We start from the raw sequence: 19,680 nt of genomic DNA, 5'->3' as shown, positions 1-19,680 counted from the left end.
CAATTAACTGACTGAAATAATTTCATTCAGTTTGCACTTAAGTATATTCTTAATTATGTTATTTCCATAATAAATACTCTCGTTCAAAGTATAATTATAAATAAAAATGTAATATATTATATTAAAAACGATCAAATAATATTATAATATAATATTACTATAATAATTATGATATATTATTGTAATAATAGAAGCATTAAAAGTGTACTTGTTCACAAGGATCACTACTATTGCTCATAAACCAGTTGAAACAGTTCATACTCAGAAATTGCTATAGTAAATTTCACACAAAGAAAATTGCAAACATTCAATTAAACGTGACATTTTAAAGTAGAAAAACTGAAATAGTATTTTCTTGTCGAATCTACTTAAGTAATCTTTGTTTTATTTACAACTTTAAAAATCATTTATACAGTGTAATGTATTAAACTACTACTTTTTAAACTTGTGCTTGGGCTTTCTTGACTTTTGACCCCCCTTCGACGCACCTGCACATGTGGGTGACTTTTTAGTTCATAAGATGATTTTCTTCATAAACGTTCCCCTTGATACGAGATGGTCGGCCCGATGCGAGTGTCACGCGTGGCTGTTCTGACAAAGACTCGGGACAAAGCCACCACCGCTGCTGTGGTCCTGTCAACAAAGACAAAGAGAAAGAGACAGGATTAGCTCACAAGCACAATAGAAAAAAGAAGATTGAACTCTTTGGACGTGGTGTTGCTCAAAGGTTGCTCGTTTTGGCTCAGTGAAGTCCTCTCTTTCATTTATTCTCAACATTATATCAGTTTCTTCTTGTAAAATACCTACTGTTTAAAGGTTTGGGGTCTGTACTATTTTTATAATGTTGAAAGAAGTTTCTTCTGCTCACAAAGGCAGCATTTATTTGATCAAAAGTACAGTAAAAACAGTAAAATATCATTACAATTTAAAATATCTATTTACTATTGTAATATATTTTAAAGTTTAATTTTCATCTGCTTCAGTGTCACATGATCCTTCAGAAATCATGCTGATTTTGGACTTTTTTTATTTTTTTAAATGTTGAAAGCAGTTGTGCTGCTTCGTATTTTTGTCGAAACCATGATGCACTTTTATTTTCAGGAATCTTTAATGAATAGAAAGTTCAAAAGAAAAGCATTTAACTCTGCTTGGGAAAGACAATTTAAGATTTTGCATTGATTGTATATCTCACCGGAGGTCAGACAAAAAATGAACCCAAGGCTTTCTGATTAGGTTGGGACATTGTACCATTGCCTATGGAGCTGCCCACATATACAGCGTTTTGGGGATCTTATAGTTACACAGATACACTCAATTTTCAAACGGCTGTTACAGTTGGGAGCAAAGATGTGTATCCTTGGCCTCAGCGATGAGATCCCCTTAGATCCACAGAATAGAGACCTCCTCCACATTTTACTATATTCGGCTCGGAAATGCATTCTGTGCAGGTGAATTGAGGAGGACACTCCCACGTGTACAGGATAGTATTCCTCTTGAGGCCTTCTCGACAGCCATGAAGGACAAACGTTTTCTTTTCTACAGGATATGGAACCCTTTCTTTGATTATCTGGGGACTCCCAAATCCGATAGACTGAGAGTGGGCCTGCTGGACCTTGCATGGGCTAAGGAATTGTCCTAATTTTATACTTTGTAATTGTTCTTGCCAATATTTGCTATTTGTAATATATTTCTCTCTTTTTAGTTATTTATTTTACAAATTTTTACAGATTTTTTAATTATTTAATTATTATTATAAATTATTATTATTTTTTTTCATTTTGGAGGGGATAATTTGTTTGTAATACATACTGGTTTAAGCTTTGTAACAGAAAAAGTTCATAAAAATATTTAAAGAAAAAAAACAAAAGCATTTATTTGAAATAGAAATCTTTTGTAACATTATAAATGTCTTTACTGTCACTTTTGATCAATTTGATGCTTCTTTGCAGAATAAAAGTAGTAATTTCTTTAAAGACAAATATGTCACACATTGATAGAAGAGCTAAAAGAAACGAGTGGAAATGTGCGAGCTCATATTGAGACTTTTCATTGCGAACTTTGGGATTCTGGCAAATTTCAGCATAGTTTGAGATCTAAAAACTGAGGTCTACTCGGATCTTTTTTCAGGAGAAACATCTGAGAAGCAGGAGGTTTCAGCAGAAGTCTTCTTCAATGCTGTCTGGGAGAAACTATAGAGATATTAAAGAGATCTCACCTGTGATTTTCCCTTCCTGTGGGTCCGTCGCTGAATATTGACTCCTCTGTGAAACTCTTTTGTGCGTCTCACCTCATGATACCATCATATCTCGAGGCTTAGTAAAAATCTCTTTCAAAGTCATAATCTGCTGAGGCGTCTGGTATCAGTCACGCATTGATCTGTGCGCCTGTGATATTTATGGATGAACTTTATTGGTGTGGGAGAAGACTGAGCTCTGAGGGAAGATCTGCTTAATGCTTCAGAATTATTGAGATTTGCAGCGAGTCTCACGTCAGGGGGTTTGAGTATTACACCAAGAAATGACTCACTCTTGTGCTTTGCTGTTTCACATTGTACTTCATATGATTTGGACAAGAGGTCCTGTTGTGTGTCATATTCAAATCTGCTTTTTATTTATTTGGTTTAGCACCTATTTGTGATTGATTAGCTTAAATTGATGATCTACCCTACTTAACGCTACTAAAGTTTGGTGTCTGTAAAAACATTTTATGTTTTTGAAAGCAATCGCTTCTGCTCAACAAGGCTGCATTTATTTGATTAAACACAGTAAAAGTGTTACAGTAAAAACAGGAAATATTATTACAATTTAAAAGAACTGTTTTCTATGTGAATATATTTTATTTAAAGTGTAATTTATTCCTTTGATCAAAGCTGTATTTTCATCATCATTACTCCAGTCTTCAGTGTCACATGATCCTTCAGAAATCATAATAATATACTGATTTGCTGCATAAGAAATATTTCTTACAATTATCAATGTTATCAAAAAATATTTTAAAAAAACTGTTGTGCTGCTTCATTACTTTTCTCAGGTTTCTTTGTCAAAAATAAAGTTCAAAAGAACAGCATTTATTAGAAACTGAAATCATTAGTATTGTCATGTTCACATTCTGGTTTGTATATTCTTAATAAAAAATAATAAAAATTGAAATCATTTGTGACATCTATAAATGTCTTAATTGTAACTTTTCATCAATTTAATGCATCCTTGCTGAATAAAATAAATAAATAAATAAATAAATCGGAAAAATCTGTTTTGCATCTAAATTTTAATGTGAATTTATTCAGACATATTTATATTGACATGAAACCACTTTTGCAAATCCTTTCCTTGATTTATATTAAGTTAGCTATTATATTATTGGCAAGGACTGTATTATTGGCTAATATCTTCATCTATGAATCCTTGGTTACATCAGAAAAAAAGCTATTATATATTGAAGAAAATGTGAAAGATTTTTAACATTTTAATTATTTGGCCTAACATGCACAAGGGAATTGTGCACAATAAGACCAGAAACACGTTTTAAGGAAAGCAATAAATGTATGTTTTGTTTCTCCTCATTAGGTTGTTTGCAGCCAAATGCAGCGGCTGTCTGGAGAAGATCGCTCCCACTGAGTTTGTGATGCGCGCACTAGAAAGTGTGTATCATCTAGGCTGCTTCTGCTGCTGCATGTGCGAGCGACAGCTGTGTAAAGGAGACGAGTTCGTCCTGAAGGAGGGACAGCTGCTGTGCAAGAACGACTATGAGAGAGAGAAGGACCTACTACGTTCGGTCAGCCCGGATATGTCTGCCTCCGGTGAGAACAGCGCTGTCCTTTCCTCTTGGCTCAGCTGCTCTCCACAAAATGGTGTTTTTAAAATGCTTGTTTCTGCAGACAAAAGTGAGGATGAAGATCTGGATGTGAAGCCAGAGAAAGGAGCAGGAGGTCAGGGCAAAGGTGGCGATGATGGCAAAGACCCACGGAGACCCAAGAGACCTCGCACCATCCTCACCACCCAGCAGCGGCGTGCCTTCAAGGCCTCCTTTGAGGTGTCGTCCAAACCCTGCAGAAAGGTGAGACCATCTTCAGAAGATTTCTAGAGGGAATACAACCAAATTAAGCCATTTCAACTTATTCAGTGTGCAACCTTGCTTATCTACCTGTAGAGGAACATTAGATACTTCTAATCCAGTATTATACAGCACTCTATGGACTATCTGATACATATTGCATGCATGCAATAGTAGCAAAACTATCAACCATCTGATGCATATTGCATGTAAATATGGCAACAAAAAAACAACAACTAGGGATCATCTGATGTGTATTGCATGTAAAAATGGCAAACGCTTCATTCCGTTGTTCCAATGTCTGGGTATGTGAGGCGATTTTAAACGAAATAATATATTGATGCTCGTGTTATTTCAGGTCAGAGAGACGCTGGCAGCTGAGACCGGTCTGAGTGTTAGAGTCGTCCAGGTGTGGTTCCAGAACCAAAGAGCAAAGGTGAGCTTGTCTTGAGACCTTACCTAAGTCAGGGGATTTATTTCCTGTAGATGCCACGTATGCCCAAATATCATTGTCCTTGCAAAGAACACACACCCTATAACAGAGGTGTAAAGTATTGGAGTAAATATAACTAATTACTGTACTTGAGGATGCCGAGTTCACACTGCACGGTTTTCAAAGTCGCCTGATCGTTGTTGTTTTCACACTGCACGACTATCTGGGGTAGCATTCAGTTGCTGGTGTGTTCACATTGCACGATTCTCTCAGAACTCGTCTTTGATAATTCACACTGCGTGATTGTCACTCGTGTGAACAAGCACCGATTTGCCTCGATTTGTCAGCGATTTCGCAAAACCTGTCAGCGAGTGAAAATCGGAGCTAAAATCATGCAGTGTGAACTCGGCATAACTCCCCCAAACTTGTCAACAAGGCTACTTTACATGAATGCGAGTTCCTTAGCAAGTAGTTGTGAATCACAGGTGTTTTCGATGACTGCAGCTGGTAATGAGGCCAAAACCAGCACATCCAGTGCAAGAAGATTTTTTAATTTCATTTTTTAAATTTTCATTTATTTATTGCTTGCAATTTTGAGGTGTTCACTTTTATTTTGGTTTTAGAAAATAAGCGTGATTGCTCTTCTCACAAATCAGCTCTTTCTTGTTTTTGTTACATGTTCTCTGTGCCTTGTCTTCGGCGTTTATGTCACTTCCTGTCTCCCGTGGTGCTTGTAGTCAGTTTGTATCTTATCTTGTTCAGCTTGTTAGCCTCCTGTAAATATATAGCCCTAGTGTTTCTTTAGTTCTTTGTGAGTTGTTGAATGTAATGGTAATGGTCATTCTGTTCTTTGTTCCTTTTGGTTTTTGACTTATTGTTTGTTCTAGTTTTTCCATGAAATATCTGCACATAGATCCTTGCCTCTGCCTGTTTTCCCCAGCTTCTCCACAACTTTACAGTTTTTGACTGGCATGTCTCTTTGTCTAGTGCATCTCTGAGCCTATATTTAGTATAAGTAAAATACTTAAGTACTGTTAAAATCAGATACTCTAAGACATTTTCTCAAGTTGATTTGGAATTGGTGACTTGTATCTTGTAGTGGAGTCATTTTCACTGTAAGGTATCCGTACTTTTACTCAAGTATGGTTTTCTGTCCTAAAATTAATAAAAAAATAAAATAAATAAATAAATAAAAGGCAGCTATTTATTTTCAAAGACCCAATTTGTACTGTGAAAAATAATATTATAAACATGTGTTTGTTTGTTTAAATGTTTTTATTTATTTATATTATTCAAATTATATATTTATTTTAATAAAATTTACTTATTCGAATCAATCAATTTATTAATTTATTTATTTAAATCTTTTTTTTTTTTTTTTACATTTGCTAATTTTTTTTTTATTGAGTGCAAAGTTATTATTAACTAAAACTGAAGTTATTAAAACATTTAAATTGAAATAAAGCTGAAATAAAATAAAATATAAATATTAGATGAAAAACTAAAACTTATTTCAGGTAGTTGCCAAGGAAACATTTCTGATATTGTTTAGTTTAATTTGAAGATCTAAGGGTGTATTCACACCTGTCTTGTTTGGTTCGACTGAATCGAACTCAAGTTTGTTTCCCCCTTTGGTGCGGATCTTTTGGCAGGTGTGAATACACTTGGGTGCGCACCAAACAACCACACCGAGACCCAGATGAAGAGGTGGTCTCGGTCCGCTTCCAAACAAACTCTGGTACGGTTGAATGGATGAACCAATCTATGGATGACCTTAAGCACACGTGTGGTTTTGTTTACGTTTCTGGTTCACTTGCAAAAAGGGCGGTGTGAAAGCGAACCGCACCAAACAAAAAAAAAAACATTGTATTTGGTTCGGACCAAAGCAAGTGAACTAGCGGACTTTCCTGGTGTGAATACACCCTAAAACTAAAACTGAACTGAAACGAAAATGAAAAAATAAACCTAAATAGTCAAATAAAAAAACTAAAACGACTAAAGCTTATCACAAAATTGCAAAAAATTAAAAATAAAATAATAATAATAATAAAATAAAAATAAAATAATAATAAAATAACAAATTACTCAAATTAAAATGAAAATTTAAAACATACAAATAATAACTAATTCAAAATATAAAAAATTAATAGTAAATTTAAAAAAAATAATAAAATAAAATAACAGTGCCTGAGTGTCCCTGAACCCGGGTTGGTAAACCCCTGGCCTAAACAACTCTTTAATATAGTTATTGCCCATAAAATAATTTATGGTTTAAAAATTGTTTTAATACTTGTCTGTTCCTCTTTTTTCCGGTCAGATGAAGAAATTAGCACGCCGACAACAGCAGCAACAAGAGCAGCAAAACTCTCAGAGACTCGGACAAGGTACTAAACACACACACAGTCTCTCAACATATGCCACTCTTTAGCCGTTTTAACCCTGTTTTCTGTTTCTAATAACTCATCTGACGGTGTGTTTTCTGCAGATGTGATCTCAAGCCGAATGGAGAATCTGATGAACTCTTACACGCCGCTGGCTCCGCCTCCACAGCATCAGTTAGTGTCCATGGAGGCCAGCAGATACAGTACAGACCCGTTCCAGCAGGGCCTGACCCCTCCGCAGATGCCCGGAGATCACATGAATCCATACGGTGAGCTTTCTCTGGAGCAAAACTCACGTCCCGATGCATTTCTCTGCTGTGATATTGACCAGAAGCGGCTGCTAATGCCACGTATGGGCCCAATAAAAATAAATGTGCCATTAAACTGTCTTCACCCTTATGTAACAGTGTCAATTAGTTTTTGAGAAGCCTATAAAATTACACTATAAAATAACCCGCAGCACTCCCGAGAAAGCGAGCGTGGATCTGTGGCCTGCAGACGCACACGATTACATATTGATGAGTGCGCTTTGTCCTGCTGCGAGTTGACGCAAATGAGTAGTTTATATGCTCTTTTATGTAACGCTTTATGGGCAATTACAGCTTTGAAAAGCGGCTGAGAGTCTGCTGGGTACTCATATTTCTATGGGTACGGTAAACTGCGTCCTTGAGGACTGAACAAACTCGTTGTACTAAAAGCTTCAGTTCAGCGAGGACCATATTTGTTTATTAGCTGTGCTTGCTAAAACTTTTTCTGTCACTATTAGAGATCGATTGGTACTGCATTTGCATGGCGAATTCCAATTATATTGTGGCTAAATAGTTGAAAACCAATATCCAGAATCCATTTTTATTATATTTTATTATATTTTTCTCACATGAGAATGAATGTCTGTAAAAAGTTTTTTTAAAACAGGATATTAAATAACTTAATTTGCCTGTAAATTTTCCAAATAGTAGCATTTATTGGTTGACCTGATATTAAGAAACTGAAAAAAGTGAATGTTGGTGAAACATTTTGCTCAAATTAATTATGTCTGTCTCTAATCACTTTCATTATTACACTTTTTATATTATCATAATGCACACTTCCATTCAAAAGTTTGGGGCCATGGTGATTTTATTTGTATTTTTTAAAGAAAGAAAGAAATTAACATGTTCAGTATTAATGATGGTCTTTGGAAGTTACACATTGAGTGTAATTTAATTTTGTAAAGTAAATTTTCTTCAACTTAGTAGTTGATGTACATTTATTATGACGAGTGAACCATTCTTAGTGGTTTTAAATAACTATTGTGTAAAATTTTATATTTTTATTAAGGAATTTATTTAATTGAATTGAATTTTATCACATAAAGATCAAGTTTGGGGTCTGTATGATTTGCTTTTAAAGAAGAGTAAAGACATTTTTAATTTTACAAAAGATTTCTTGTTTTTTTTTTTACTTTATATTTATCAAAAAATCCTTAGAAAAAAAGTTTCATGGAAGCAGCACACATTTCGACATTGAAAAGAAATATCTCCAAAATCAGCATAAAATGAATGCTGCAAAGCTGCTGAAAATTCAGAAATTATATTTTAAAATATATTCAAATAAAAACAACTATTTTAAATGGTAATAATATTTCACAATATTACTGTTTTTACTGTATTTTTGATCAAATAAATGCAGCCTTGCTGAGCAGAAGAGACTTTTTAAAAAATCAAACGTTTGAACAACAATATTTTCTTCAAAAATGCTGTTTCGTGTGACTTTTTCTGTACCTAGACCTCATTTTTATTGTTCTTCTTCAGGAAACGACTCAATTTTCCATGACATTGACAGCGACACGTCTTTGACCAGTCTGAGCGACTGCTTCATGGCCGCGTCAGAAGCCGGATCCCTCCAGACCTGCGTGGGAAACCCCATCGACCGCCTCTACTCCATGCAGAGCTCCTACTTCGCCTCCTGAAACCAAACCCTGAGACTGAACACCCACAAAAACTACCTAGCAGCCAGTCAAACCTCCAGTAAAAGGCCAACTAGAATCCTGAGGCTGTAAGGACAAGAAAACCAAACCAAACGACTCGAGCTACAGATGAAACCAGACCTTGGCTTTGCTGAGGAGGTCTTGAGTCTAACCAGGTTCAGAGATGTGCTGGCCAGGCGTATGTGAAGATGGGATGAGATGGTTTTCATCTAGACTGTGTAGAAAAAAAATCCTAACCAAATATTTCTAGAGGAGCTACAGGACATTTACTGCAGTATATTAAACCAACAAAACAAGTTTAGACCGTAAATAGACAAATGCAATACATGCAAAAAGTTGGAAACACTGCATACGTTACAACAAATGTTGTTGTTGAATATGGATTTCAAAAGAAACTCCTGCCGAAACAGCTGTGTGTTGATAAAGACGACTCACTATTTATTACGTACATGTGCCAGGTAAACCTGCAAAGCTTTATTTAAGACAAATTGTGTTAGAGTAAGGACCATAAACATCTTCATGTAAGTCCCTGGATGAGAGTGTAGTATTACTGTTGATGCTTAAAGATGTATATGTTTATTTCGCTGTGCTATTTATTTGTCGTTTGCATTCTTGGACATTGTAGAGGATGCATTTTTGCTCAAACTTGCTAAATTTACCAAAGTTTGTTGGTACTAAAAATAAAGACATTTTAAAAAATCTTTAACTTTTTAATTTTTCTTTTAAAATATTGTCCATTTTACACACGTATGGTTCATTTTCGCCTGTAGATATGCTTTAATTTTACATTTGAGATATTTGAAATAAACAATGAACAAAGAATAATGACAATTGAAAAAAAAAAGTTGTAGTAAGAGATGTTTGTGTTAAAAAAAAATTCTTTTTATTTTTAAATATTGTTCTTTTTGATTCACTTTGGCCTCTGAGATATTTGAACTAAATTAAAACTGAACAAAAACTAATGTAAATTGAAAATAGTTCCAATAAGAAAGATGTTTGTATAAAAAATATTTTAAGGTTTAATCTTTTCTTTTAAAATATTGTCCATTTCACAAGTATATGGTTCATTTTGGCCTCAAAATATGTTTTAATTTTATATTTCATATATCTGAAATTAAAAATAAACAATTATGTAAATACTAGCTTCAGTAAGATGTGTCTGTATTAAAAAAAAACAACTCTTTTAAATATTGTCCATTTCACACATATAGTTAATTTTGGCCTCAAAACATGCTTTTATTTTACATTTGAGATAATTTGAGAATAATGTCAATTGGAAATTGTTTTATTAAGAGATGTTTGTATATTTTCATAAACCAGTGCATAAACCAGTCTCTGTTATTCCGAACTTCAGCAGGTTTCCATGTCTCATGAGATCCACATTACAAAGAAACTTTAATGAACAACACTGCTGAACTTTGACCCCTGAAAGCCCCCATGAGGACCTTCAGTGCTGTGTTTTTGAACCTTTAAGAGGCTCTCATGCAGAGTGTTTTCAACTCAAGTGCGCATTCCTTTTCCAGTGTTTACAATAACATCAACAAATTTATTATGCACATTATTTCATAATTTCATTATTTATTTTACACGTTCAGAGATATTTGTGTTTTTATTTTTTTCTTAATTTTTTTTAATAATGCCAGATGGAAAAAAACAAAACAAAACAAAAAACCTGTACTGTACTGCAAAGTCAACTATTTATTATCAATATTGATAAATTGACTATTCAACTTTGATTAAGAATGATTTTACACTGTAAAAAAAAAAAGTTAAGCCAACTTAAAATTTTAAGGCAGCCAGCTTCAGCAGATTTTTGAGTTTTCTCAACTTTTTGTTTTAAAGGATTAGTTCACTTTTAAAAAAAACTTTTGCTGATAATTTACTCACCCCCATGTCATCCAAGATGTCCATGTCTTTCTTTCTTCAGTCGAAAAGAAATTAAGGTTTTTGATGAAAACATTTCTCCATATAATGGACTTCAATGGGACCCAAACGGTTCAAGGTCCAAATGACAGTTTCAGTGCAGCTTCAAAGGGCTTTAAACGATACCAGACGATGAATAAGGGTCTTATCTAGCGAAACGATCGGTCATTTCAAAAATAAATAAAAAGGTTTAAGTTTTATAAGCACAAATGCTCTGTGATGCGCGTTCGTGACGTCACGTAATACGCAATTACGTTGAAAAGGTCACGCTTGATGTAGGCGGAAGTACCGAGTCAGTGTTTACAAATGTGCGGAAGGAGGACCATATACACATATTCAAATGTCTTTGTGTCAGTTTATCGTTTAAAATGCCCATTTCGTGTGCGTATCCTGGGTGTTTTAATATTAAAAAGCCTACTGTCTCGGTACTTCCACCTACCTCAACCGTGACCTTTTCAACGTGACGTCACGAACGCGCATCACAGAACAGAGCAAGGCGAGCATTTGTACTTATAAAACTTAAACTTTATTTTTGAAATGACCGATCGTTTCGCTAGATAAGACCCTTATTCATCGTCTGGTATCGTTTAAAGCCCTTTGAAGCTGCACTGAAACTGTCATTTGGACCTTGAACCGTTTGGGTCCCATTGAAGTCCATTATATGGAGAAATGTTTTCATCAAAAACCTTAATTTCTTTTCGACTGCAGAAAGAAAGACATGGACATCTTGGATGACATGGGGGTGAGTAAATTATCAGCAAAAGTTTTTTTAAAAGTGAACTAATCCTTTAAGTTTATACAACAAAAAGTTAAGAATCTCCTACAAATCTATTACAGTTTGGAAGTTGACATATAGTTTTAAAACAGAAAATATCAGTGCTGTTTTCTTAAAACATTACAAACCAAGCAATGTTAGGACAAAAGACTATTAATTTCATTTAAAATACACAAAGTGTAACAATGATTCAATCATTATTCTAGTTTGTAAATCTATCAAAAGCATCTGATCTTGACCTAAAACACAAAAGTTTGCCTTTATTTTATAGCATGAGCCAAATGCTCATAACTCACAAGCTGTTTCCATGGAGTATAATTTTAATATGACAGTGACACACAACTTTGATCTTTTTGCAATATAATTATTGAAAATTATATAAGGTCATATTTACCCTTCACCAAGCCAATATCTTTCTGAGTTTATGTGTCTCAGTGTGATAGGAATAACCCAATTTGTCACGCTTGGTTTAAGGCAAACATGCATGTCATTGACTAACGAACTATCATTTGCAGACTGCTTTAAACAAAGAGTGTACACATTCACGCCGAGCTTTACATGCATTCAGCTGGAAATTACAGTACAAGACAGATGTCAATGTGTTTTCCGCTTCACAGAACACAGCAACACATCTACACAGGTCATACGCAGGCCAGACTGAGATTCATTCATCTCTTGATTTTGACAGTGTTCCAGCATCATATCATACCGTTTTTATCATTGCGTTCTGTTTTTGCACACTAAGTCCAAAATTTTTATATGCGTTTTTTCGTATTCATCATCACCACGCACCGAAACCTGGCCCACTGTGTCAAAATGCTTGCTACGGATGCGAACAATGCTGAAAATCTATCACGATCTGAATTTTTTTATGATGGACAAAAGTTTCAGACGCAGTGTGTAAACGTAATTGACACAAAGTGAGGTCGTATTTATTTTTTAGCGTGCAAACATTTTGGACGAAAATTTCATGCTCAGTGTGCAAAGACCTTTACTCTTTAAATTTAACAGGCTGTTTTTATGTCACAGTTAGATGTCTGTGGTATAAAGAGGAAGATAATTTTCTTTATAGAGAGCATTTGATTGGACTAAACACTTGTGAGTTCTAGATGATGTCATCTATAAAGCAGTCCATTTTTCTGGAAGGTTAAAAGTGTGAAATTTAAATGCGTAAGCCTATGTGTTAAAAGATAACTTTAGAAGGAGCATATAGATGACCTCAAAGCTACAGATATGGACTAAAATATGTTCAATTCTTAAAGATCAGTCTAAAATGATCAAGAACTTTGTTTACGATAACAAAATAAAGGAGTGTCTATTGACACAAAGTGCAAATAGCCCACCTTGTTGGCAGAGGCTATTTGCACAAACTCCGGCCACCAGAAGGTCAACGCCCATTAAACACCAGCTTCAGTGGCATAGGTAGTGAAGCGTGTAGCAATAATTGTTTTAATGCAATTGAACCGAGTTCAAATCCGCCTTTTGCCGAACTCGTTCTTCTCTCTTTTCACATCACATATCACATTGGAAAGGCATTTATTTTCATTAAAAAAAGGAAATGATCGAAAAGTGGAAAATAACGTGCCTCGTGGTTGTTTATCGGTTAGGGTTAGGGTTAGGGTTAGGTGTAAGGAGGGCTATACCAAAGCAGCATCCATTAAATAATTTTCATAAAAATAATCATTTACACTCTATTATTCCATACTGTTTTATAATGTACTACAATACTGAGGTGCAGATCTACCTCTATTTGCACTAAGTAGTATAAACAGCATGTAATTACTATTATTGCAAAGAAAATACTATTTTAAAATAGTAAACAGCATATCGCTACAAATACTGCTTTTATTTTCATTTAGTGTAAATAAGCGCTGCCTTACAATAAACCTAAGCCAGTGGTTTCTAATATCCATATGGCAAGACACTACAGGGAAAGCCATTGTTTTTTCATGTAAACTTTTTGAGATTTATTGAGGGCTATTTTGCTTAGAAAACACATACACATGAATACACTTAGAAAACAAAATACACATTTACGTGTTTATTTTATTATAATTTACTTGCATCTGTAGTTATAAACTATTATAAATATCTTTAAAGACCATTTTCTCGAAATGAGTTTTTTTCCTCCACTTCAGCAGCACATACACCAAAGCTTACAGTTTTATTCCTATCTATATTCTGAAGATTTTTTACTGAGGGGTTTATTCATATATCATTCACACTGATTTGCATAGCATTTTATTCCTATAAACGTGGTAAAATGATTGTTTTTCTTTTTTTTCTGCCTGTTGACAGTTTTCAGATTTATTGAATGATAAAAAGAGATATCAAAACTCCCCTTCTGTAAAAAAAACTGTAATATTTCAACAAAATAAAACAAGAATTTTGAATCTGACTTAATCCGATGTTCAGATGCAAACAGTACAAGACTCACAGAAAACAGCAACAAAATCTGATGTTCAGTGTTCTGTTCTGGAAATGTATGCAAATTAGGGGTTTGCCTCATTTGCATATTGAAACATACCATTTAAGAAAACCTGCAATACAAAAATTGAATGTCTTAAAGTTAGTATGGTGATATACTTTAACACACATCTCTCTTTTTACATTTCCTTGCATTTGTAAATAACACACCTTTACACACAAATACCATCTATTATTTCCTTTCTATATTGTGTATTGTGTTTTTTTTACTTTTCTATGATGTGTCTAGCCTTGTCTTGTCACTGTCAGTCTGTGTTGTAGAAGCTTCTGTCACCAAAACATATTCCTCGTATGTGTAACTATACCTGGCAATAAAGCTCTTTCTGATTCTGATTAGTAAAAATTTGGCCCTCGTCACCTGTGGTGTAAAAGTAAGACACACATGTCAGCATTCAGGCCGTGTGGCGGCATTTGCAAGTGTGGGAAAAACATATTTAGTGTTTCTTTCAGAGTCAGATCAGAGCTCCGGGCTGCAGATGGATGCAAAGACATGCAGCCGTCCATCATGGAGCCGTCGCTGTGGCATGAAACCCCTGAGGGCGACTCTGCTGACGTCACTCCGACACGGCAGCATCTGATTGGCTGAGCAACGCTTGTCAATCCTAAAGCAGCTTACTCAACGAACCCTCTTAGCTGGAATAACTGCCACACCTGCTGAACTATGGGAGGCGTCCGGGTGAGAACATAAATGGCAGCTAAAGGAGAATGAACAAACACAAACTTGATCTTTTGACCTCTGAGTTTTGAAACCGATGCTGAAGGCCCAAAAACACTAGCAAACTCTAACTTTAAACTCACTTACAGAAAAGTCTGTAAAAATAGAGTGTTAATATGAAAGCATTTTCCATATTGATTTTATTTTTTTACTGCAGTTGTTGTGCCAAGACATTTTCCATTTCTTTACAGATTTTGTCTTACAGTGTATTTCGCAATGCACTGCAAAACAAAACAATTTTGTGTTGTTAAACATAGTTAAGATTTACAAAAGCAGTTTTCTATTTGCATACATTTGAAAAAGTTTATTCCTGTATAATGGAAAAGCTGAATATTAGATTACAGTGATGTTTGATGGCATATTTCATGTCCCACGTTGTATTTGCAAATTCAGTGTAGCTCATCACAATTTAGGACAGTGGTCTACTATCCCTCCATCCATCATAACTCTCCATGAGGACGATTATGAGCACGGGTTGAGGAACAGGATGCTGTGCTGTTTCAGAATAAACGGTGGAATAATCTTCCCACCCCTATCCGGAACGCTGGATCCCTGTCAATCTTCAAGCAACAACTGAAAACTCATCTCTTTCGGCAGTACTTGACTTCATCCTAAACTCAAAAAAAAAAAAACTCACTCTTTCCCTCTATCTTTCTCTCCCTCCCTTACTAGCTTGTACTTATTTGAACAATGACTGAGACTTGGTGTTACGAGCACTTCCTCTGTGTGATTGCCTCTTCAAGATGAATCGCTTTTTGTATTCCCCAATTGTAAGTCGCTTTGGATAAAAGCGTCTGCTAAATGACTAAATGTAAATGTAACTGTAGCAACTACCGTTTACAGGCCTCAGGGCTAGTAGCATGCTAATGGTGAGAGTCTCGACCTTTGACCTCCAATAGCCTTTCATCAGGTTAGACCAACGACACCCGCTGCTTTAATCAAAGATGCTCAGGGCTGCCCTTCCCAAGAGACCAGAACACAAAGAGCTGATATTAGTCATACGACTTGACTGTAATACAATGCTTTTTAATTCAAATTAAAACCAGCAATCAAATGTAGTTAATGCTGTAACTTTCTTTCTTTATATATTGCATTACAGTAATGAGAACAATAAATACTAGAAGTTATCAATACAGATGCTATATTGGCATATTATTTTTGGACGATTAACAGTCTCACTCTGTAATTTCAGCACTCTGCTCAATGGACTAGCTTCATGAAGTGTTTGTTTCATTTTATAAAAACATTTCTGATTTTTTGGCCACACGGTACTCGACACGTTTTCCCCCGAAGTTCATCTTTTAATTAAGTTTGGAATGAGAAAGAGAACCAAAGTGTGAAAAGTTAAACCTGGCTGCCCGGGAAATGCTAACAGAGCGACAGCAGAGTCTTTGTATGAGAGAGATTACTGGTTATCTGGAGAGGACAGACAGTATGTTATAGTATCCTCCCTGCACTTTCACCCTCAGCCGCCAGACATGATGTTTCTGCTCATGCAGGCGTATGGTATCTTGTGAACTGATCACCTTTCCTGTGTTTAAAGAGCTTTATTAGGTGCCTTGGGTATTTTTAGGTAATTTTATTAGGTACCTATAGAAGGCCTGAAACATGCTCTACATGAATTATCTTCTTTTATGGTCTGTTTTCTCTTTCAGGTCAACTATTGTCAAGAGAAGAAGAGAATCTTGCAGAACAAGTCAGTAAAAGTGAGTTAAACAGTCAATATGTTCATAGCTAAATTCATAATCTGGTTTAACAGCTCAGATATTTGTCCTGTTACACAGTTTAGTATATAAGTAAATACTTGCATTGAAGCCTTACCCTGACAATATAGAATTCATCAAATTAACACTTGTTTAAAAACTTGCATGTGCATTTACAGAGTCACAATGATGCTAAATAGACACTGATATACTACTGATCAAATGATTGAGGTTGGGCAAAATGCTCATTTGTATCATGCATTTAATTGATGAAAAATACAGTAAAACATGGGAATATATTGTGAAATATTATTACAATTTAAAATAACTGTTTCCAATGTGAATATATATTAAAATGTAATTTATTCCTGTGATCAAACCTGAATTTTCAGCATCATTACTCCAGTCTTCAGTCACATGATCCTTCAGAAATCATTCTATTTGCTGCTCAAGAAACATTTCTAATTATTATCAATGTTGAAAACATTTGTGTTGAAACCATGATACATTTTTTTTCTTTGAATAGAAATGTATATTTCAAATTGATTTGAAATAGAAATATTTTGCAACATTTAAAATATTTTACTGCTACTTTTAATCAATTTAATGCATCCTTGCTGAATACAATTATTATTTGTTTAATTATTAATTGAAATAAATAAATAATGTTGGAATTGAAATATTCTTCTTATTTCTTTCTATCCATATTGATCCTTAATAGTATAATATAATATAAATATTTATATTTTTTTCCGACAACGTAAATCTTTTCACTGTTATTTTTGATCAATTTAATGCAATGTTGGAGAATAAAATAATAATAATAATAATAATTTCTTCCCAAAAAAACTTTGAATGGTACTTCATGTGATAAAAGATGATTGAATTTAATAAATGAAATGAGAAATGCTAATAAAAACATGAACATTTTATACAGTATTCATTCAAAATACACTAACAATATTTGAATATTGGTGATTCAGATTCAGATTTGTTTTATTGACATTGTACTTACATACAATGAAATTATAGACTTGCCAGCGTATCCAGCTGAAGAATAGTTATAAATAAAGAATAATTAAATAAATGCCATATTGCACGTATAGAGAAGTAAAAGTTATCGACTATTCCCATGAATAAAAAATGTGCATCCACTGCTAAAAAGTTGTTGTCCCTCCTTCTAATGAACGAGCCCCCTCATTATCTGAGACGAGATATCAAATGGGCTAATTGATCTGTATTAATCATCATTTGCTGATGTGTTTGGATGTTTGGTATCATCAGTCTGTGGAATGCTGGGAAGGGTTAAAGTGTTAGATGTCGGGACCCGAGGCGCCTCACGCCTTGCCGATGACCCCTGTGCTTTCACCCGGGCCTCAAGCGAGTCGTGCCCTGACGTGGCTCCTAGCGACAGCCACCTTTCCCATGAGCAGAAGAAGCGGCCCGTCAGTGACCTGAGAAACTACTGAGAGTCTGATGTCTTGCTGTGAGTCTGCCATCTCAATATTACTTCTTGAAGCTCACTTTAGGCAGTTATATTCTTTTTGCTTGAGGGTTAGATTCAAAGATAGCTGTTTCCTCGTGGACTTTTAAAAAAAGTTTGATTTGGGAAGTTGCGATTTATGAGCATTTTACCACCCCTGACATAAATACTAGTATCTTAAGACAGTTAGTCTTTTGGAGCGTTTGGTGTATTTCACTACAAATTGCTCTGCCAAGTCCAGTTCCACCCGCTGAGGGTTATTCTTTGAAGAATACATGACGGCTCTTAAATAATAGACTGCTCTTTCATTTTTGTTTGTTTAACATTTGCTGATTTGCTGCTTAGGAAAAAGGACATAATCGTATTATCATCAATGTTGAAAACAGTTGTGCTGCTTCATATTTTTGTGGAAACCAAGATACCATTTATTTTCAGGATTCTTTGATGAATATAAAGATAAAAAAGCAGCAATTATTTGAAATCCTTTATAAATGTCTTTACAGTCAGTTTTGATCAATTAAATACACCCTTGCTAAAAAAAATTGCAATAAATAAAAATAATCATAATTATCATCATCAATAGTGTGTGTGTGTGTGTGTGTGTGTTTCATACAAGCCTCAAACATTTGAATGATATAATTTGTGAAAAAATGCAATTTAATTCCATGTTCACAAACAAAAATGTGAGTATAGAAATAATATAAATAAATATACATATGTGTATCAATAACTAAAAATGTAGTATAATTTATTATATTTACTCAGAATTCACAAAAACATGGAAATACATATATGTATATGTATAAAGAAAATGTGCATATTTATATATGTAAATATATATATATGTTACTGTTATTTAGATGAAACAGGGCATGGCTCTAGCAAGTCCAAGGTCATGTGTTTGATTTCCAGCTGCATGTATGCAATGTAAGTCGCATTAGCTAAGAGCGTCTCCCAAATGCATAAATGTAAATGTACATCTTTATTTGTCCTCATTTCTTTATTTTTGCAGTTAGTTTTTCTCAGTAAGTTACATCTCATCTCCATCAGATGCAGCCACGTGTGAAGTAATCATGTTTCAGCTCAATATCCCACTGAGCAAAGTGTGTAGGCCTACTCTCTGCACACATCGCTGTAGTTTACATAGCTTTAGCGCAGATCTGTAAACTGTGTTGTGAGAGATCTGTCCGATTATTTGCTCACTTGTTATGAAACTGCAGTTGGAAGGACCGACCCTCCGTCCATAAAGCTATAACGGGAGATTACACGCAGAGAGCTTGTTGGGTTTTCCCCCACGAGCTGTTTGCTTTAGCACAATATGGAGCTATCATAACTTTAACAACCTGCTTTATATGTGATTTTTAATTTCTCATATCAGCCAGATCTACAGAACATACAGAGAATAAGAGCGCTGTATATTCCGAGAATAGTTTACACAATGCCCTTAGCCTTAATAGCATGTGAGAGAGTGTTTTAGTATATGTAGGTGAATTAAATAGCACATTACAAATTTAATTAAATGCATACATTATACATAATCTCGATTTTTAGAATAAAGCAAAAACTACGGTGTATTTACTGACATTATGGTCATCTGCTCTCTGCCAAGCAATAATATTAGCAATGCTCGCCACTAATAAGACTTTTATTTAATAGAAATTATGTGAAATCATATTTGATATTATTAAATTACAGAATTCCCATTGCTTGAACTTTGATTCTTAGAAAATTGCACAAAATGTACTACTGAATTTTAAT

General features: G+C 34.5%; 1 protein-coding gene across 1 annotated transcript in view; it reads left to right on the top strand.

The window, feature by feature from the left end:
- LOC306869834 (LIM/homeobox protein LMX-1.2-like) overlaps positions 1 to 9,540 on the top strand; it is a 50,062-nt gene extending 40,522 nt beyond the window's left edge. Inside the window, exons 3-8 of the mRNA XM_079416760.1 lie at positions 3,567 to 3,799; positions 3,878 to 4,056; positions 4,412 to 4,489; positions 6,804 to 6,870; positions 6,972 to 7,136; positions 8,661 to 9,540. Coding sequence (XP_079272886.1) covers positions 3,567 to 3,799; positions 3,878 to 4,056; positions 4,412 to 4,489; positions 6,804 to 6,870; positions 6,972 to 7,136; positions 8,661 to 8,818 — 880 coding nt within the window. The 3' untranslated portion in view covers positions 8,819 to 9,540. The remainder of the gene's footprint in view (positions 1 to 3,566; positions 3,800 to 3,877; positions 4,057 to 4,411; positions 4,490 to 6,803; positions 6,871 to 6,971; positions 7,137 to 8,660) is intronic.
- The last annotated feature ends 10,140 nt before the right edge of the window (positions 9,541 to 19,680 follow it).

Source organism: Barbus barbus (genome assembly GCF_936440315.1).
Source record: "Barbus barbus genome assembly, chromosome: 5".
Lineage (NCBI taxonomy): Eukaryota > Metazoa > Chordata > Actinopteri > Cypriniformes > Cyprinidae > Barbus > Barbus barbus.
This window is presented reverse-complemented; position numbering and strand designations above follow the sequence as displayed.